Source organism: Acanthaster planci, linkage group LG03 (assembly GCF_054643075.1).
Source record: "Acanthaster planci isolate LZ-2023a linkage group LG03, COTS_SCS, whole genome shotgun sequence".
NCBI lineage: Eukaryota > Metazoa > Echinodermata > Asteroidea > Valvatida > Acanthasteridae > Acanthaster > Acanthaster planci.
The window spans coordinates 20,634,340-20,656,875 of record NC_141779.1 but is presented as its reverse complement, the minus strand read 5'-3'; the positions used below and the strand labels follow the sequence as shown (position 1 = coordinate 20,656,875).

At 40.5% G+C, this 22,536-nt stretch overlaps 1 protein-coding gene across 1 annotated transcript; it reads left to right on the top strand.

Annotated features, from left to right (window-relative positions):
* The first annotated feature begins 5,642 nt into the window (after positions 1–5,642).
* LOC110989757 (catalase-like) lies at positions 5,643–22,208 on the top strand. The gene is made up of 12 exons (XM_022254371.2): positions 5,643–5,821; positions 11,023–11,197; positions 11,808–11,918; positions 12,792–12,973; positions 13,148–13,327; positions 17,389–17,499; positions 17,617–17,697; positions 17,927–18,079; positions 18,431–18,569; positions 19,327–19,565; positions 20,480–20,557; positions 20,959–22,208. Exons 1-12 carry the CDS (start codon positions 5,768–5,770, stop codon positions 20,983–20,985), a joined length of 1,530 nt encoding a protein of 509 aa, XP_022110063.1. The 5' UTR covers positions 5,643–5,767; the 3' UTR covers positions 20,986–22,208.
* Positions 22,209–22,536: the final 328 nt, after the last annotated feature.

The window sequence follows — 22,536 nt, the reverse complement described above, 5'->3', positions numbered from 1 at the left end:
TGGTTCAGGATTAAGGCAGTTAACGATTAGAAATTAGGTCTTCTGTATCTTGTATTGATGAACGGTACGTGTTGGGGATAGGCAGTTTAAGCTATAACATTAATAACATTTTCATTGCATCAAATTGAAAATCGGTTTTATTTTTAACAAAGTTATTTGTGCCAAAAGTTTTGAACGTAATTGTGTGATTCCTAAACATTATTGACACTTTCATAGACCCAAACGTCAATGAAAATACATTTATCAGAGTATTTGACTTTTTTAGAATATTTATTCAACGTCAGTTACGTCTAAAACTAGTGTTATTCCGAAACATCATCGAAACATTTCAGAAACAAAGCGACAATGTTAAAATGATATTTAATAAGCATCAATATGCTTCGTTAATTTTCTTTTTCAAATATGTCTCAAACGTCAGATTGTGATATTTAATAACAATTTATGATGTTTATTCAAAAAAGTTACAAAATTTTTAGTATACTATTTGTATGATATTTTCTGATCATGGTAGCTACAGTTTTACAGGTACATTATGTCAACACCGTTTTCATTTTAACTTGGAACCATCGATAAATGTTGTTACTATGATGTTTTAAAAATATTGAATCACCTGAAATGTATTTATTGAATAAGAGAGTTTTAAATATTAATAGGTGATGCTGAAGTGAATTATTTAAACGTATGTGGATGTTACGTTGATTCAAACACTAATAACACATTTTGAAAATGTTATCAACACCGGTATATCACATTTCCTTGATATTTACTCAGCATATTGGCTACAGCAATACAAATATATTGAATTCACACTATTCAAGCATTTCCGTACCACTGTAATTGTTGCTGTAGCAGTTGTGCAGCAAAATCTCTGTTTAAATCTAAGTCAAAATTACACATTGTGGTTTCTCTAATCCCACAAGTCTAAGAATTCACTGTATAATCTCTTTTCTGGTACACTTTAATAGTTTGATCTTGCATTACATGTCTGCAAACCATTACATCATATTTAGGAGGTTCAACCTAATTAGCATAAGCTCATCGCCAGGGCATTTGGATAGCTGTGCCTTTTGATACACATGCATTGTGATCATTTTTCTCAGCCATGCAGTCAACAGTGTCTGGTTTGTAAATTTCACCCCAAAAAGCTTTCTATAACCAAATTGTATTTTCAGAGTTTAATTAAAATGCGATTCCCAGATCATTCATGTGATTTATAGACCGTAAGAGAGCCCTTTGTGGTGAGTTAAGTTTTATTTTGACCCTAGAAAGAAACGATGAAAATCTGGAAAAGTTCATGAGATTGTCAGTTAAACTAAAGTGCGCTTAATGTTGTAGTATACACACACCCACCCACACAATGCACCACGTTCATGTAGATGTACCTACCTAGGCCATCTTTTCTCGTGGTCATACTTGGGTTATGATGTGATTAGTATTTTTCCATTTATTTTGATTAATTTTCAGATTGTTATCAAACGTCTGGGACTTATAGTGTTTATTGTGTAACACCTATCACCTAAAGCCTACATTCAACTTGTGAAGTTGTGTAAATGACGCAGTTGTCATTAGCCAGTAGCCTAGCTCCTTTGACAGTACAATTGCACAGTTGTTCTTCCCATAATTTTGTAAAACCTAAGACAGGCGTTTGAATAATAATCACGGGACACAGATGCAGAGAAGTCTTGTGCATTTGTTAAGAGTAGACCGAAACTCCTCTTGGAGTCAAGTGACTTTTTGAGGCAGTCATAATAATAATGTTGAAATGATGCTGAGAAAATATCACATCTGCTCAACACATTTTAAAAATTAACCCATTTCAAAGAATCCTTGGTGATGCTTACGTCTATTCAAAGATTTTTGAATTGTTTTAAGAATGTTATTATCACTAGATGATACGTCAAAATAACAGCTCTTAAACATCTTAAGCACTGCTCTAAATACACGTGCAGGTAACATTGTCAAAACATAGGCGAACACATTTTATAACTGCTAAATGATGTAATAAATATATAACTTTAGCAATATCTGTTTTTCGCTGTAAAACCCGTTTCAAATATTTCTCAAAAACAATTAGATAGCATCAATGTCTCATGAGCCGTGCTGAGGAAGGGTAGTAGTTTTACTACGTACACCATCAGTTCAAACAGTCAGTGGTTGTTTTACAACACATCTCCCACACGGCAGCGGCGATCAGGCGTATAGTTTGCTTGGTAGCAAGTGAATAATATACATGTACTTTGGTTAAATGCTACGGGTATAGGTTGCCATGCAGAAAGATAGCAAAAATTGTACGATGTGACTATCTCTCGATCAATCCAGAAACAGAATCTGACATGTGGGTGAGGTATTATGATTCCACTACAATTATCAATTCTTCTGAAGTATTTACATCGATGTCAACTTTCCTTCGCATCGTTAGTTTCGTTAACTTTATCAGTTTGTTCTGCAGTTTCAGCGTTTCATGACTGTACACTCAGAGTGCAATTTTGACATTAAGATCTTTCGGATTCTTCATTCAACTCGTCATTTCACTGTTTCATCCTGCAAGTTTACTGTTTCATTTTGCAATAATTTTTCACCTTTCCATTGGGCAGTTTACATCACTTTTCCGCGCAGGAATTTCACTATTCTATTCTATTCTGCAGTTTTGCTATTCGCGATTTTGCTATGCGCCAATTCGACTGTGTAGTTTCACTGTTCGATTTTGTAATATCACACCCAATGAGGCGACTTCAAAATTACGTTCTCCAATTTCACCATTCAGTTCTCTAAATGTATGCTATGTGTTTCAATTTTATCCTTTTGACAGTGCGAATTTATTATTTTACCTGTCTAATTCATCTGAATAATTTCTTGAAACCATTGTTAATTTAAAAAAAATCAACTAAGATGGAAAGCTTGCGGTAAGCACCATGCAATATATCTTTTTGAGTCTGTGTGGTTCTGATAAGAACCGGAGAGCCTCTCCGGTTCTTATCAGAACTTAGTCGTCTGTCACCATGAATAGCTTAAAAAAATCAATTGTTCATTTCTTTCAAATTCGATTACATGCGTTGGAGCACTGAGCTATTCGATTTTATGTGTAATCATTGTGCTCAGGCAAACTCTTCGTTTTATTCTGCGAGTCATGATTCCGTTTGGCAAAGTCATCATCCTGTGCTGCTTCCCCTTTTCTAGACTGAAATATACCCGTAATCTGAAATTATAAACGCACAGAACTATAATAGGCTGGGGGAAGTATAGACAGGAAAATGTTCAACTGTCATCCTGGACGATAGATGGCGCCATGACTTGTTTGAGTTCGCAGGCAGCGAATAATTTATTAATCAAGCTAGCGCATTATCTTTTCTAAGTGTTGTGAGGAGATTACTCTCTAAATTCCAAAGAGTGAAATTTCACTCTATTCGAGTGAAAATTCAATCCCTCCGATTGAAATTAAGGACCAGACGAATTGGAGTGAAATTTTGTCACTCCAAAAGATTGAAATTTCATTCGAGCTTCCACTGGAAGGGGCTATTTTCAGCCTTTTTCAGTCTAAAATCAGAGTGATTTTCATTCTAAAACGTATTGTCCCTAATTTCAATCTTTCCGATTTAGAGAGTATAAAATTTTCTCCAGTTCGTTTTTTTGAGATCTGTATTGAGAACGTCTCTATTTTTTTTTTAACAAATCGTTTTGAGGAGATACATATTTTTTGGAATTCTTGTAATGAGTGAGAAATATCCCATAAAATAAAAGTGATCGAAAATACATCGCGTGAAAACAAGATTGACAGGAAAATGCAGCATAAAAACGAACTTCGAAAAAATATAGGCCTTCTTCATGATAAAACGACCTTGAAAGAAAACTGTATTTTTAAAGATTTACTTGATGGCACCACGGGGCTTTCGTACATAATCTGTGAGTTGGCAAGCACCACATGCAACATTGAGCCAAAAATTCAAGTTTCATAGGCTGAAAATCCGTCTGCCGATGGTAGAAAGTGCGAAACAGCATGCTTAATGGCCGAGATCGAGGACGAGCATGGACAGGGGGAAGTTAAATTGGCTGCTTGGCGTGTTCTCTATGGAGGACGACGGTGGCATGATCTGCTTGTCTGCTATCAGAATAGCAGACAAACAGATTTTAAGTTCGTGTAGCATGCAATTTCGACTTTTCTACTTTTCTGTCACATGCATGAAAAGCAGAACGAACATTGCTTGGTTATACATACTCCATTTTTATGCTCAGTTTTCTGCTTCAAGAAAAGCAGATATTTCTTTTTCTTCGTTCGCTGGCGGCCGTAAAGTGGCCGTCTGCTTTTCTCCTGTCGAACATGCAGAAATAAGGATCGGACGTTTTGACAACAACTGTGAATTCTACTTTTCTGCTTTTTTTTATAACGGAGAAGCAGATAGGTGGCCGAAAAGTGGCCGCCATCTGCTTTTCTGCCTTGGCAAAGGATCGTGAACCTCAGGTTATGACCATGCTTTCTACCCATAATTAAGGAGGATGAAAAGTGGCCATCTGCTTTTCTGTCCTCAATGGGCAGTGAATGGGGTCATGAACCGGTAAGTTACAACCATTTGTTCTGGAGGAGTGAAGACATATAGAAACAAATACTTAACCAATGCTTTCCGCGGACCAATTCCATGCGGCAGTATCAGTGTCCCTGTCAGGCCGAGAAAACAGCATCTCAAAAGAAATACAGTTTTGCAACTACCATCCACTGATAGACACACAAGCTTGCTTGGGCCAAGGAAAAAAGGGGAATCTTTCATCATAAAAGATAGGGTGGACTGTAATTACTGGTTTATACGTTTTCGATCCCTAAGAAAGGAAATGGTAATAACCTGAGGTTCACGACCCCGTTCACGGCCAAGTTGGAAGGCAGAAAATCAGATGGCCACTTTTTGGCCGCCTATGTAAAATTGCTCCTCCGGTATGAAAAAAAAAGCCTGCTCGAAAGGAGAAAAGCAGATGGCTGCTTTTCGGCCACCTGCGAATGAAGAAAAAGTAAAATCTGCTTTTCTTGAAGCAGAAAAGCAGAAAAATAGAAAACTGCATAACCAAACGTTCTGCTTTTGAGGTGGCAGAAAAGTATAAAAGTCAAAAATTCATGTTACCGGAACATGAAATCTGCTTTTCTACCATTCTGATAGCAGAAGAGCAGATGGCGGCCACTTTTCGTCCTCCATACTGAGCTGCAGTCAAACTTCACTCCATAAGTTAACACGCCAACACTTAGGGGTGACATGTATCAAGCCCCTTTTCCAACAAGCGCACGGTGTGGCACGTTTTGCGAGTTTAAAGTTGTTGAATCTCAGTGAACTTCATCAAACTTTGTTAAAGACTTGTACCAAAAAGGGACGACCTGATAAGTACACACAGAGCCTATACATCAATTGGTTTACTTTGGGTAACTGGCCTTGTGTAAGTTCAAGTTCAATTAAAAGTCACGAGGCTTTATGTCCATTGAACAAACGAGGGCATGTCAAATAATCACAACGGGAAACGTAAAATGTACTGCGCAACAAATGTCTTGTGATCGTTGTCTGGTACCCAGACGCTAAGGGAATATAAATCCACTTTAAAGTACATGTAGATGACCTTTGTACATGTTTGCGGCCAGCTAGCGTAGCTAGTTGTCGTTACGAAACTCCGTACACTCTGCCTTTTGCATCGTATCGCTTGAGAGTGTTAGACGTACTGTGCCAGGGTGTCGCATCGTCTGCATCGGGAGCTGTTTTACTGTTAGAAGCTGCTATCACGAGTATCATCAAGCACCATGGCAAGTCGGGACAAGGCTACGAATCAGATGGAGGAATACAAGAAGACGTTGGTAAGATTTCGCCAAACCATTTAGGTTTAGGGGCCCCAGCCCACGCTCGAGCGATATCATCAGTGACATGAAAAACACCAGGTTGTTTGCATTTACATACATGTACATTACATGACACTTCGACAATTCACCTGATCGTACTGTGCCATAACTACAGTCTAAACTGACCCTACCAGGCGTGGTCATTTTTTGATTGATCAGCAATCTAATCATTGAAATAACACAACGTCAAACTTGAAAGATAGAGAAGTAGGCTAGGCCTATCTGCTGGTCACATTTTTATGTCTAACTTTGTAATCCTCGACATGCTACTGCAAACATGACAGATGATCTCCCCATCGTCTACCGCCATCCGGTATACTTTGCCCTAGACTAGTCACATCTAGTGTTTGTTATAATAAAACTGGCAACATGGATGTCAGATGTGTTCTTATTCCTCCATAATTTGTCACAGAGCATTGTTGGAAACAGTTGACAAAATTATTCATGAGCTGTGTGTGGCAATGGCAGCATGGTGATTGTCAGGGAAGAAAGTTTTGTTTTTCATGTAAGAAGTGGTGGCCCACTATACTGTGATTTGCCCATATTGTGTAATATTAATAGTGCATGTACATGTACACTCCCATTTGGGTTGCATACGTGTGTGAATGCTGCAAAATCTAGGATAAGACTGCTTTTATGGTTTACCAGTAGCACACAAAATGTCAAGAAGTCACATATTATTCTTAACCTATATGGTACTATTTGCAAAAAATGAGGAGGGAGGAGGGTTTTTTTTTTAGAAACACTTTGGTATGCATGCTGATCTGGACTGCTGCAACCACGGAACGAAAGCGCAATGTTCACTTCAGACTCATTCACAGAGGTGCACATGACATTGTGTGTATGTACTCAGGTCGCACATTGTGCGTGAACGAGGTTGTGTGGGCATTGCAGAAACTACGGGGAATGGCTAAGGACATCAGAAAAGATCACTTTAAAAAATATATATGTGGCAAGATTTTTTTAGGTGGGCGCTGATGCTAAACTAATTATTTTTTTCATGTGGCCTTATTGCGACCTCAAAGCATTGTACTGTAGATGCAGAGTACCCTGCCCAACATCAAAATCATGTTTTGTCAATTGAACCTGTCCTTTTGTCAGTGTCATTGTTTCAAGTGAGGTAGAAATGGTACCCTCTAAAATAAAAAGAAATGGAAGAGAGTGCCTGTAAAAAAGCTGGGTTTTTGTCTTACAGTTAACACGTACATGTACAAAGGAATTAAGTTTCAAAAGGAAGTTTTTATATTAAAAAAGTATTTGGGGGACAGAACTACGCGTGTACGTGTACTGTACGTGGATGTATTGCATGCTAGGTTTAAAGAACATCACATTTGTTCATCTGTTAGTATTCATGATCAAATGTACATGTACAGGATTTTTTCATAATGTTGCATCAGTGAATGAAAGTAAAGCTGTATAATAATCCCATGACTTGCATTTCTACTTGTAAGAAAAAACTACATTGTATAAAAAGTGCAAGTCACTATAGTATGTCTACTTGCCTGGATAGGTTATTCAATACAGAAATGACAGTATTTATGAGTTCTCTACAGTCTGTATTGTTTGCTCAAGGGGGCGGGGCTACACTGAAGTTCAGTGGTCTGAACTGGTACCCGTGTGTAGTTGTGTACATGTACTGTACGTAATAGATGTTTTGATGCCAGTTGTTTATTCTTTCACTTGGCCTATTCCACTGGGGCCGCTGAATTTGCATCCAGGGCTGCTCGGTGGGCAAATTTATAGCCTGACTCTTTTGACGGGATCTGACCCTGTTCGTCTGATCTGGCAAAGATTGATATTGTGCCTTGACCCAAGTGAACCCCTTTGGTTGCAAGTGCCTTTTATCTTCCATCCATTTATTCAGCTAGTGTAGCAAACTTTAAATAATGAGGCCTAAGTTTCATGGGGGTGCGTGCATGTGCTGTGTACAAATGTACTTTGAATGCAAACCTTTTCAGCACATCTGAGTCTGTAAAAACATGTCTTTCTGATGCTTTATGTTTCATTCATGTTCAGTTGTCACAAAAATTGTGAAGGTTGCCCCCCAAGTTTTTTATAAAGTTTCATTTAAGGTACAGCTCCGGGAACAATTGCTGAATGTGTAAAGTTGAATTTGTCTGGTGGAGTACACACAGAGACACACGTAAACACGTACCTACACGTACATGTACGGAGTACTTGATATTGATCAATATGTACATGCATGTACATATATACATATGGGTTGTTACCAAAAAACACCAGAAAGTTCAAGGGTAAACAAGTGCCACCCTGAGTCAATTGTTACCAAAGCAACTGACCTTTTCCCTGCAAAGGATTACAGTCAGAGGTGTGTTTGATGGCCCTTTCCTTGCGTTCAAGGAAATTGACAAACAACAAAAGTGAAGGATTGATAAGAGGGCACCACATGCAAAGTTGAATGGATACTTTTCCTGTCATGTCATGCATGCGGGTTCCTGTGACACTTCATCTGAAGTATATTACATGTACAGCAGAAGGGAGAAATAAACAAGCATATTGTCGTACATGTACTTGTTCATGTATTCCATTTGAAACAATTTGGCAATGCCATTTACAATTAGTGATACTGTCAAAATATGTTGGGCCTGACATGTTTTTATCCTAGCTTCTTGCAGTTTACTAAAACTCAGTCTCGCAGGTATTTAACACTTGGTTTTATGCATGCCCGTACACCTGTACTGTAACTGGCTCATTACTTTCCATTTCCATGGTGTAATTTCCCTTGTGTACGTGAACATGTACATGTACCGTGTGTGTAGGCCTACATGTATGTAGCGCAGTTGGGAAATGTAATGTGCACATGTACGCTAACCATGTACATGTACATGGGATTTTACGTGTATTTCAATGGTATACCAAAGCATAGGAAAGGGAAGCATGCAAGTACCGTGTACAGAGTGTAGGTTTACGTACTCAGCATCTGTACCTTACATTTTCCTGTTCAACGTTACGCCTGATGTACATGTATATTGTGCTAGTACACCGTACTGTAACTATTTAGCCGTACATACATGTACACACTATTTGATGGGAGAGACAGTATTTGGATGGGTAAATGACTGTCAGTCTTGGTGTGGTGATGGTTCAGTATAAGCATACAGGTACATGTAGTTGTGGCAAATTTGGCAAATGTACAAACAATCACCTGTCTATAGCCTTAAGATACAACAATCACATTGTAGTCTACAGAAAAATTGTACAGCTTTGCCATTATGCTCGGTACCCCACTTTGGCATTAATAAATTGAAGGGCTCTACCATGAGGTCATGGTACGAGGACTCGGTGTGTACGTTTTGTAACTCGTGCTGTGTACATGCTTGAAAAGTTGCATGACCTTGGTTATGAAAGTGGAGATTTCCATGGGAAAACTGTCAGGAAACAGGACAGTATATGACATCACTGTGTGGCCTTGTGCCAGGAAACAACTTTTGTACCTGTTTCATAAGGAATTCAAGTCTTGGAATTTTGTTTTGCAAAGTCACCAGTCACACAGTACAGTACATGTACTTGACTGAACCAAACACAAATCTTGCAGTGATTCAGTAGAAACCACGGAAACAGAGGATGTGACGTAATGCAATATATGCATTACTCATGGATCCAGTAACTTTACAAGCAGTCCGAGAGAACTAATTTAGAAAATCGCCTCTTTATGGAAATTACAGTATTGCATTATTTGAAGTATGTATGTAAAAACAGAATTTTTCAACTGGATGGTTTCAGAATTGCGCATGTACCGGTAGGGCCTACTGGGTATCAGTGCGCATGATATTTACTCATGTGCATATGTACCATACCCATGTATGTTAATAATCCATACAATGTACATGTACATGTATGTACATGTATCTTGTTAATATCCTTTTTGTACCAGTATTTCATTTTTAAACAATACAAATCTGGTACATGTACTGTCCATGTATGTGACTGTAGCATTTATGGGTGTGGGTGGGGTAGCATGTGTACTTGCAGTTCCTGGAGGCTGTACTTAAACGTTTGATTTTGCCACAGTTTGTCATTTTTATGTCTCCCTACAGAACAATAATATACATGTACATATACTGTACAGCCAAGAATACAGTGTACATTGTACAAACGTACATCATGTACATGTACACGTACATGTTTCCTCCCTCCACTTACGGTGCAGGTATTGTTCAGGGTCCAACACTGAACGCCAGCACAGCTTTTGTGATGGAAGGTTTCTGATGTTCTTTTGTTATCTATTCAGTCATCTAATGCAGCAGTAGCCTTATTGGGCTGAACAGGTAATGTATTTATGTGAAAGGGCATTGCAAAATGAAGACAAAGAAAGATGATATTTACCAAAAGCCTTTCTTCTTTCTGAAAATGTGTAGTCTCCACACACATACATGTACATTCAAAGATTTGACATCAGGCCTTAACTGTAATCTTATGTTTAACTGGCCTGCGAGGCAAGTTACATGTACGGTAGCTTATATTTTTTTTTATAGTCCATAGGAACTTTCACTTCCCAGCAGTTTCTACTAGAATTTGTGTGTAGTTCTAGTGCTGTCGGTAAGGTTGAGGCCTGCATTTCTGTACATACACTTAGCCTGTAAAGTGTTGTATGATCAAAAGTTACTTGTTACAGTTTGAGTACATGTACATACCGGTATGTACATGTACAAGTCGCAAGTTTGTTCTGAGCCAATTTGGCTCATCACGCCAATGATGAAACATTGAGAATACCAGTACCAGTATTTCTTCCCCCTCCTCCCCCATTGGAGGTCAGTCTTACTGCGGGTTGTTCCCTAGCTGATGCTGGTACCCAGTTAGATACATATGTATACTCCTGGATGGAGAATTGGAGATAGAGGCAAGCAGTGGTGAAGTGGCTCGCCCACAGCCACAACCAATTGTCGCAACCATTCCGATTTGAACCTGGGACCTTCTTGAGTCATGCACAGAACGTTACCGTTATTAGGCCACACTCCTTGGCTTACTGTATATGATTGGTGGTCCTTGAAATAGACCAAGATCTGCAATGAGAGTTCCAATAAGTATGGGAAAACAATCCACACCTGCCATCCTGTATACTTCCGGTAGATTGATTGATTGGGCTTATCTGTTGAATGATACATGATTATGTACTCCACCCTATGCCCAATGCACAGGACAAGATGGACCGGCTGACCACGTCAACTGGCATGCCCATCGACAACAAGCAGGCCACGCTGACGGCCGGGCCACGGGGACCGGTTCTCATGCAGGACTTCGCCTTCTCGGACGAGATGTCCCACTTTGGCCGGGAGAGGATCCCTGAGCGCGTCGTGCATGCCAAGGGGGCAGGTCAGTGGGAGACAGAATGCCATAGATTGAGCTGTGTCGTACATGTACCTGCCCCTTTCTGTTAATGAGTTTTCAGTGCACAGCTCAAACTTGAAGAGAGTGACTTTGAGGATGATCAGGCTCTTTCTAAATTAGTTTGTGGTGTCCATATGTATGTGATGTAATGTACCTGTTCATAATGTTTGTATGTGATCAGAAGATCTTCTTTAACCTTAGGATTAATTTTGACGAATCACATCAGAGTTTGTAGATTCAGGACCAGCAAGCCTTTCACAACAAAATCCTGCCAGAAAATGCAACTTCAATGTTTAATTTTGACACAGACACAAAGCTGTGGTCCCAGGTAGTGCCATTAACTTTAGGTGGTCCCAGCACAGCAATCTTGGCATGACGTGAGGCATTTTCCAGCACCAAATACCGGTTGTTCAGTCTGTTTGAGCACGTCTTTCAAAAGGAAGAATTTGAAGAGGAATTTGACCCTCCTCTGGGATTCATTCAGGTAGTATCTATTCAAACTCTGTAGTTTATAGGGTAGATTATAGAATCAAGCAATCTTTATTGCAAATAACGACTGACGAAGTCATTCATCTTCTCCTGCTCTCTCCCCCAGGTGCTTTTGGATATTTTGAGGTGACCCATGACATCAGCGAATACACCAAGGCTTGCGTCTTTGAGTCCATTGGCAAGAAGACCCCGGTCGCTGTGCGCTTCTCTACCGTCGGTAAGTTCGTTCACCAGGCTGCAGCTTGGATAGTTCCCATGGTCATGACATAGCTCCAGAAGAGGTTCTCTCAATAGTCTAATTGTGGGGTTGGTTTCGTCTTCCCTCCTCTTTTTTTCTCATTGAGATTTGAGATGACGATTCATAGTGAGTTTTTCTCCTGATCCTTTCCCGTATCAAGATCACACATTAAAAATCCTTTGGCATACTTCTGACAGTTACGGAAATTGCCCTAGTGACAAAAGTGATTGCTGATACGCTTGCATCAACTACAAGGTCATGCCAGGTGTGCCCTTTGTGCTGGTGGAAAGATTGCGGCCAAGTCACGTCTGAAATTTCTATCTTTGTGTACGGCTCCTAGAACTGCAGTATTCTTCAAAATTCATAAGGAATATGGCTTCTGGCTGTCAGTTGCCATTGTGGCCACATGGCAAATATTTACCATTTTTGACTATGAATGTGAGCAGTTGGTGAGAAGGAAAAAAATAGCACTTAGCACTTCATAAAAAGTAGGTGACTGCGAAAAAATGCAGTTAGCCACATCTGTCTTTAGCTACCGGTAACTGTGTAAAGGCCAGGTCTTACTGTATGTGGTGAGAAAGTGATGATGAAGTGGATATTGTCATGTTAGCTTGACTCTTCGTGCCGCGAATGTGCAAACATTGGACACATTTCAACTTGAGCGAATATTGCAACAAATGTTTCTTGAAGTCAATTTAGCTCTGCGTTCGCTTTCACTTTAAGTGTGAACTGGCCCCGCAGTATGCCAGTTGGAACCTTTGGAATCCTTTTTTACTGTGAAGTAAACCTAGCCGTACATCACATTGTTGCAGCTGCCCGGCAATGAGGCCTTGCTTTATTTTTCATTCCTAGGTGGCGAGTCTGGCTCAGCTGACACTGCCCGCGACCCCCGCGGCTTTGCTGTCAAGTTCTACACCGAGGATGGCAACTGGGATCTGGTGGGCAACAACACTCCGATCTTCTTCATTCGGGACCCCATCTTCTTCCCCAGCTTCATCCACACCCAAAAGAGGAACCCAGTCACCCATCTCAAGGTTTGTTCAACTTTCAGTTGACTTTTGAAAACGGTTGTTGGTCGCTTCATCTGTTACTTTATTTATGGATGTGATCCTTGTAAAAATAATGAAGCAGTGAGAAGTCCTTGTTATCAATATTTCACTTTTTCTGACCGATCATCTTCTTCCAAATCTGTTGACCTGTGGCTGCAGGACCCTGACATGTTCTGGGACTTCATCACCCTGCGCCCTGAGTCCACCCATCAGGTCAGCTTCCTCTTCAGTGACCGTGGGACCCCCGACGGCTATCGCCACATGAACGGCTACGGCAGCCACACCTTCAAGCTGGTCAACAAGGACGGGAAGGGTGTCTACTGCAAGTTCCACCTCAAGGTTTGTACGGCATTCTGTGAGCACTGACACTATTGACGTAACGTATTCAGATGAAGTAATTTTTGCATTGGGGAAATGGAAATTTTATTTAAGGGTTTCACCCTTCCCTGACATATATTCATAACACTTTATATCAGTGTGGTCCTAGGGCTTGTTAAAATTTTCAGCGGATATGAATCCCACCAGAGTAAGCTGAGTGTACATCATAAGTACACTTCGGTGAATGACAAAACTGCCAATAGAAAGTATTTTAAAATGTTGAGAACCAAAAAAAATATAAAAGATGATTATCAGCAAAGTTCAGCAAATGGGTGGGCATCAAACTGGACCATGAGAGTGTCACTGTTTACAGTTGTAAGGGATGTTTGTGTAAGGACCTTTAACTCTAACCCCGTAGGCTTTTGTTCTAGAAACAGTACTGAACCAAACAAACTTTGACAGATACAACTTTCACTGTAATTACTTGGATGTGGCTAGACAGACTCTGTTCAACTCCAACAAGACAACAGTGATGAGGTTGGAGCCATTTAGCATGAATAGGTATTGGCAGTATATCAGTGACTTGCAGACTACCAAATCTGGCAAAATCAAGCACAATCTAACATGTACATGTACATAACTCCATCACCCTAGGCCTTTGTTCCAGAATCCAACAAAGTTGAACAACAAGTTCATAATGGGACTGAATCAGCCAATGCTTGACAAAACCTACAAGTGGGGTTTGAGAGTCTCAGGTCGTTAGAAATAAAGAAATGCACGTTACAAAAACTTGTTTAATTCTGTTGAAATAAGTATGTTGTCTTTGCAAGCTGTTAAGTCATTTCTCCCCATGCCATGTTTGGTCATTAATCTGAAGTGTAGCCGAGGCCTTGGTTGCAGCTTATCCAGCCCTCGGTGGTGAACCAGGATCCTGTTCACACATGTACATGTATCAGTTGGTTAAGTAACCAGCTGTCAAAGTCCTGAAAGATTTAGAAAGGGCTTTAACAAAGCAAAATACAGGGTTTTGGCATCCCCTCCAAAACCCTGTTGATTGTGTTGTTTCTGGGATACAGGACATATACAATCAGATAAGTACATTTTTAATTTGTCTATCTCTAGTCCTGTGTGTGCTTTCCCCATTTCTATAGCGGCGCGTAATGGCTGTCCACCTTGTTGATCGCATTACTTTTTTGGACAAGTTCACTTGCTGAAATAGAATCCTTGACCTGGTTGTTTTTATAAAACCAGTGTTTGCAAAAGACGGATCCTTTCAGGCGCTGATTATTTGTACATGCAGAGCTTGTTTGGTCAGTATTTGGACTCCAAATAATTTCCCTTCTGTTCTGAAGGACAAGAAGGAGTGAAATATTGGTTGACATGAATCAGCGCAATTTGGTCTGCAGGTCAGTCGCCATGCACAAATCAGGAATGCGTGGGAAAAGTAGTGAAGAAACAAGCATTGAATCACCAGGCATTGTTGCTGCAAAACTGAACTTCTCTGCCCCGTTATTAGGTTGAAATACCTGGCCTGGCTGGAATACTCCAGCGTCAGTAGATGTTGTCTGTCAGATTAGAGTAGAAACCAGACAATCCTTCGTGTGGGTGTGTCCAGTAAATGAAGATATGAATTTGTAAAGAATTTTGAAAACAGAAAAAAAAAGAAAATTATCCCGTCCCAGCATCATCAACATTCATAAATGCCCCCAGCGCTAAGTGGTTAAATTCTGCTCAAAGTTCAAATACCTTTGGGATCGAACGAGGCCCAAAAGAAGTTACTGATCTTTGGAATAGACCTCGGCAAGCTTTTGTAATCTGAGACTCGCAGATTTAGAATGTATTTTGCCGTGCCTACGTGCTAAATCCTGCCTAATGTTCTCTATATTTACCCACGGGTCAATTGTCTTGTGTAACCTCAGCATTATGTAGTCCTGTCCTGTCGGCCTTGTCAGGCACAGGTTTTTATCAGCTCTGTACTTTGGAATTGCTGTTTATTTGTTTTAAGTTTCTGCCAGCGGCACACAATAAGGCCAGTGTTTTCAATCAGCCTTTCAACATTTGTGTCGGGTCATTTTTTATCAGGATGCAGGGGACATGCAGCAGACGACCGTGTTATTTCACATGCATAGATTGTTCACATGCATGTACATGTACATGTTGACCTGCACATATACCGGCACATGAAATTGTATGAAAGATGTACATGTCATCATACAGTTTCATGTGCACATAATGCATGTGTACATGTAAAAGTGCTCACCATCAGGGCCCAATTTCATGGCTTTCCTTTTCGTAAGCTACCTCGTTAAGAATCTTTCCCACCTTAAAAAAACCTCATTGCTTTTCACAGTGATCAGCACACGTGTTTCAATGTCAGGGGGAAAAGGAATAGCAAGGAAGTTTGGGTTCGTGGGCATGCTAAAAAACCTTCAACCTGTCTGCTTCCTCCTTTGGAAGTGCCACAAGCACAGAAGGCTTATTATAATCACATTATTAATGGGTGCTGGACAGTCAGACAGTGGTAGAGAGCAGTGTGTGCAGAGATGTACATGTACATTTATGAGTAGAGAAATGCACGACTGCTAAGCGTTTTTCACAGTTATTTGCAGCTCACTGGTAAAGTAGTTGCCACTGAAAGTACCGTGTGTAGCCTGCATTTTGTAACTAGCAGAACATTCCAGAAAGTTTTGGCTTGACAGCTGCACGTACTGAGACAATCATTTCCCCTTAGATTTCAAAGATATAAAGTAAACTTTGATTTCTGGGTTATCAGCGCTCTCCACAAATAGGTTCGCCAGCTTATAAGTGGAAAGTCAACTTCTGATTAACTTGGATCCAACTTCAGTCTTGTGACATCTGATATGTCCAATCTATTGTTTGATTTGCGGCATTTGTTTTGAAGTGTCCTTGCTCAAGTGCCACTTGGTACCAAGCCCACTTTCTTTTAAGACTCAAACGTGTACAGTACTTGTACCTGAGAGGGCCCATATTCGGAGTCTCCTATGAAGCAGAAAGCATGGCATACATGTAGCAGATTTTTTGTTAAGCGAAAATGAGTGGGGAAACGGTATCAAGTCATAGACATTGCAGGACTTTGCACTTTGGTCGGTATTAACCAGTTTTTGCTTAGCACATATTTTCTTTTGCTCAGCCAATTCCTGTGTTGAGCAGCTCGGTGTAATTGGCCCTTGGTAATTTGTACAACAAATGAACATGAGTACATGTATGTACATTTAGTTATTTGCCAGTGTGACCTTGCAGAATCTTCTAGTCAGAGGTATCGAATGGTAGTCCACTTTTGGCGTTTTTTTTCTTTTAACATTTTTAAGTCTCAAATGTTTTGCTGTGCACTCTTCAAGATGACACACATTTGTTTGAGTCTGTGTGTTTTATCCAAACAATTGATTTATGAGGACTTGGCAACAATACTGGTACCTCAGGTCCTCTATGTGTATCTGGATTCTGTGTGCCATAGTGTGCCTGCATTTTTGCAGACGTGTACAGTGTATGTGTACGTTCACCACATGTACATATTTAAAAACTGTCCTCACTCTGTTGCCTTCCCTGTCCACAGACTGTCTCCACTATGTTGCAATCCCTGTCCACCGACTGTCCCCACGATGTTGCAATCCCTCTCCACAGACTGTCCCCACTTTGTTGTATTCCCTGTCCACAGAGTGTCCTCACTCTGTTGCATTCCTGTCCACAGATTGCCCTCCCTCTGCTGCATTCCCTGTCCACAGACTGCCCTCACTATGTTGCAATCCCTGTCCACATACTGTCCCCACTATGTTGCAATCCCTGTCCACCGACTGTCCCCACGATGTTGCAATCCCTCTCCACAGACTGTCCCCACTTTGTTGTATTCCCTGTCCACAGAGTGTCCTCCCTCTGCTGCATTCCCTGTCCACAGACTGCCCTCACTATGTTGCAATCCCTGTCCACATACTGTCCCCACTATGGTGCAATCCCTGTCCACAGACTGTCCTCACTCTGTTGCATTCCTGTCCACATGCTGTCCTCACTCTGTTGCATTCCATGTCCACTGACTGTCCTCACTTTGTTGCATTCCGTGTCCACAGACTGACCAAGGCATCCGTAACCTGAACGCCGCCCAAGCTGAAGCTCTGGCCTCAGGCGACCCAGACTATGCCATCCGCGACTTGTACAATGCCATCTCCAAGGAAGACTTTGTGAGTACATCAGACATTGTGCACAGGTTTGCCAGATTTTTTTCTCTTTGTCGTTCCTCTCCACTTCAGTTGGGCTGCTTTTGTTGACATACATTTCTTTACTTTCTCACCTTGCAGCCATCTTGGACCGTGAAGATCCAGGTCATGACCTTTGAGCAAGCAGAGCAGCACAAGGACAATCCATTTGACTTGACCAAGGTGGGGCCATTGTATACTTTTCCTCAGTTTCATTGTGATGTTTTGTGGTGCAATGGTAGTATTTTCTTTGCATCTCAAGATGATCATCGTAGGAAACTGAAACTATGGCTCAGTAGAAGCCAGAGGAGATCTGGTCCATTGACCCCAAATGTCAAACGCCAGTCATCCAGTGTTCAAAAAAGCACAAGAAATGGAGGTAACTTGAAACCTGAACATTTTTGCCAAACAGGTGTGGCCACAGGCAGAGTACCCGCTCATCCCAGTGGGCAAGATGGTTCTCAACCTCAACCCCAGGAACTACTTTGCCGAAGTGGAGCAGATTGCGTTTGCACCAGCTCACATGATCCCCGGCATTGAGCCCTCACCGGACAAGATGTTGCAGGTTGGAGTCATGCTGGGGCGTCAGGTTTTTTTTTTTCTAGAAGAGGGAGGGGATGTAAAAATTCAAGGATTTTCTGATGGTGGTAGGAGGTGTTAGATAACAATATGTTCAAATAAATTTGCTTGACTTTTTACCGACATGTTAAATGTTCTAGTTAGGTGGAGGAAATGAAGCGACATGAAACATTTGGTTTTTTATACCACTTTTTGGTATTCTCAAATGGCAAGGGATGAATTTTGAATGAAGTACAGAGTAACAAGTGTGATTGTTTAAAAAATGAAGTTCACATTACGGTGTTAGTTGAACGAGTCATCTAACAAGGCTGTTTTCATTTTGCCTGGTAACCTACAGGGACGTCTGTTTTCCTACCCCGATACACACCGCCACCGCCTGGGAACCAACTACCTGCAGATCCCAGTGAACTGCCCATACAAGGCCAAGACTCGCAACTACCAGAGAGATGGACCGCAGTGTGTCACTGACAACCAGAGTTAGTCGCACTCTTCTGCCTTACGACCCAGTCCCTCTCTGAATTTGCTAGAATAAAACCCAAGCATAAGCAGTATGAAATTATAAGTAAGAAGCATTGCCAAGGTTGGCCCACCAGGGTGCAATTTGGTCCAAGTTGAAGGTGTGTGAATAAGCACCACCAGCCACTGTACATGTTTCTCAGCCCAAAAGATGCTGTGCTTTCCAGGAAATTGACACTGAGTAAACGCAGTTGCTTCAAGTTCAGCTTCTTCATATTATGTGTTGAGAATTCATGAAATATGCGAAAGCTTTGGATCCCAAATGCAATATGTCCAATGTAGCAAGGTGAAATTTTTCCACCGTCGTGAAATTAGGGAATAAAAACGGTAAACCTGAAAAAAAGTTAAATGTTTGGTGTATTCTCAAATTAGTTCATGTTTATCTGTAAGTTGGATACCCGGGTAGAATGGATTATTCTGCTTGGCTTAAATTATGACTTCTGGATCAGGAAACACAAATAATGTTTAACTCTATAAAATCTGTTAAATGAATTCAGGCAGTCAGGTCAAGGTGGAATTCTAAAAGGTGTCAAAGATCACTTCTCGCATTTTGAAAATGAACTTTCCACATCCTGGGCGACTTCTGCCCCTTTGTGTTATGAGCATGTTGGTCTGATCTTGGCTCAGCTACCCACCCACATGTCTTCTACTGGCACACCGGAAACTTCATTACCAGAAACGATACTAGTATTTCCTCAACGTTCCTTTCTGCGATAGATGGGGCTCCCAACTACTATCCCAACAGCTTCAACGGGCCTACGGACGATCTGAAGTATGCCCAGCAGACCTTCTCCATTTCCGGTGACGTGGCTCGCTACAACACCAAGGACGACGACAACTTCACCCAGCCGGGCATCTTCTGGTCCAAGGTGCTGACACCCAAGGATCAGGATGCGCTGGTCTCCAACATGGCCGGCCATCTCAAGAATGCCCAGGAGTTCATCCAGAAGCGAGCGGTAAATGTCCACCATCCCTTCCTTTTTGTGTAGAGTCTGCTCTTTCTACATCAGTTGCATTTTAGCCTGCCAGTGGCTGGTAAACCTATTACTGGCCGTCAATAAATCTATGACTCGCCGTCAGTTTAACTAGAAAACTATGGCAGTCATCAAAAGAATAAGACTGATTCACTTTCAAGTATTAAAAATCTGTCAAATTGTCCATGAAGAAAATGCTAGTTCTAAATTTTAAAATATGATCCCTTTGATGAATGTTCAGTTTGAGGTAAAATCTGACACCAACCTATGTGGTACTGTATTTCTTAAAACATTGGCCAACCATAGCAATGCTAGGCAGTAAAAAGTGCTCTATATGGTCAGCATTTCTCTGCCTCAGTTGGAAAATAATTGAATTCTCCCCTGTGGTGTTTTAGTTGAATCCATCACGAAGCAAATCACAGGTCCTTCCAAAATTATTTCAGTTCAGTCACTTGTAACAGAATGAACATCAACAAATGTGTATCTTTGAGTTGAATGGCCTATGATAAAAATTTACAGTGGAGGTGGACATTTGAAAAAAAAGTCAACCACAACACTATTTCGGAAGCAAACCAAACACTGAATGAACCGCTGAAGAAACAAATTTACAACTGGCCAATGCCTTTGAAGTCCAGGGAGTTGATCAGAAAGTGAGGGTTGAGTCCCTGTCGATTGTTGCAACTCTTTAGCAGGCTTGACGACTTTCTGAAGAAAATAAAAACTGGTCCCATGGTTTTGCTTCACTGTGCTTCCTTGGATTATTGTATCTGGTGTACTAAAGAAACAGCCGGTTCGCTTAAGGTCGGCAAACAAAATCCGAAAATATTTACTGTGACCAAATGATTTTATGTTTTACTTTAATGTGTTGGGTTGTTTATTTTTATTTTGGTGAACAGGTTGACAACTGGTCTCAGTGTAGCGCTGAATGGGGAAAGCGTCTCCAGGCTGCTTTGGATGAGCACAAAGCCGTTGCTGTAAGTTGATTGGATGTACATGTAAATAGTACAAGACAGCCCTGAGCTGAAAGATAACCCTTGCTTTACCTGCGTTTGGGAAAGAACAGTTTCTGAGATTAGAGCCTAACACTGTGACGGCACGTGAATTGCAAGTGCATTATTTGACTTGGTCGTTTTTTGATGCACATAAGAGAGACCCTTTGCAGCTCTTCGTGATAATTATTATAGTTTTACCTTCGCATAAATACACATGCAAGTGGAAACGATGTCAGTTTATTCATTTATAATCAAACTTTCTTGTGTACTGTCTATTTACTCAGAAGTAGTTTGGCCATGTGACCCCATTATTGGTTTCCATAGCAACTGTTTGAAATTTTACCAAGTTGATGTAAATCAAACACTCTCTCTTTTCTTTGCAGGCAAAGGCAGCTGTTGCCAAAATGTAAGTGGGCGCACTGAAGTGTGCGACTGAGCAAGCTGGGAGCTGATTGGTCACTCCCAAGCTGTTTTGAACAACCGTATCCAATGACATCACAGCTTACAACCATCGTTTCATCTGCTTAGTAAGACTACAGATGGCAGTCTCTTTTGATAGTAATGAGCTGAGAGATCAAACTCGCATTTAAATCATTGCCCAACAAGAAAATGTAAAATCTTTAGCTGTATGACAGTGCAAGGAAAGAGGATTTCACAGGATGAAAACATGCTCCGTTCTGGATGAATTCTTTTTGTTTTAGACACTGCCTTTTGTTGATTTGCAAGCGACTCAAGAGTACCTGCTTAATTTTGTAAGATATTTTTGGGAATCTCCATGGTATGTTTTGATAATTTGTAGGCTTGGCCTTTTACATTATACCACACGGTAGATTTCTTAGGATTCTACAAACAGTGTATCAAATGATGTTTGTTTACTAAATGAAATGTTTTTTCTATCAAAAATTTGTATTGCCAACTCTGTTTATTTCTTCTTGTAGTCGAATCACAGAGTGAAACAAAGGAAAAGTTATGACTTGTTTCAGTCTACAAACGTGTGATGTGGGAATACTGAGCTGTTACGAGTATTCTGGCTTTATTATTCAGGCTTTAACATAGTCGCGAGAAAAGGAAATTTTTGAATTTTCAAGAACCTAAAAAAATTCAAACTGTGTGAACTTAGGTTGTATTGTTCCAAGATTCTATTTGCAGTTGTCAAGTTTTCATTTGCTGCTATTAGAATGCTCACCTTTAGAAGCGACTTCATTTTGTAAATCATGCATATTCATATTTGATCCTGTACAGAAATTTTGACGGTAAAATCCCATTTGTGCTGAAGCACTTCCTTATCGCATCCCAGATTTTTATTTTCCTTCTGTAATCCTTTACAATGTAGTGTTAATATAATCTCATTTTAATCATACGATATTGTATTATACAATTCAATGGTAACTTTCAAATAATCAGGAAGAAATCTTATACATTGAACTGCTACATTCATGGCTAATTTCTGATCAGTTTATTGGCTTTTGGTAGTGATAAATGATGATAGCGGAGTGTTTGGACATACATCTTAATTTCTTTTTTTTTTCATTCATGGAATTAATTTTGAGGTTTACCAGCGGAGAGATTGAATATGATACTTGTGATCATTCCAGTGTACACAGTAATAAAGTACAGCCTTTGAATAACCACAGCCTTTTTCTTTGAAGTTTATTCTTTTTTAAATTAATGTCAAGAGAAAACAGTCTGCTTCGACGTGGCATTACAGGGCTGCATTGATGTGATGAAAACACAGCATCAGACAGACACAGTTCTATGGAGATACCATACCTTCGGTGGCACCATGCTTGTGTATGCACATGCACTTAAGGCAATTCTCAATACCCCCCTTGACCAGAGAGGAACATAACAAGCCCATCACATGCATAGTTAGTGTGGCGCTGCTGCATCTATTGGCCAATTCTGGTTGCTGAAATTGCCTATAACTGCCGAGAACTGCTATACCTCATCCAACACGTCAT

What these genes read in the sequence shown, in the direction of transcription:
- LOC110989757 (XM_022254371.2), top strand. Translation starts at nt 5,768, where the DNA reads ATGGCAAGTCGGGACAAGGCTACGAATCAGATGGAGGAATACAAGAAG. An exon ending in CGTGCATGCCAAGGGGGCAG is followed by an intron (nt 11,198 to 11,807) that starts GTCAGTGGGAGA and finishes TCTCTCCCCCAG; the next exon opens with GTGCTTTTGGATATTTTGAG. An exon ending in TGTGCGCTTCTCTACCGTCG is followed by an intron (nt 11,919 to 12,791) that starts GTAAGTTCGTTC and finishes TTTCATTCCTAG; the next exon opens with GTGGCGAGTCTGGCTCAGCT.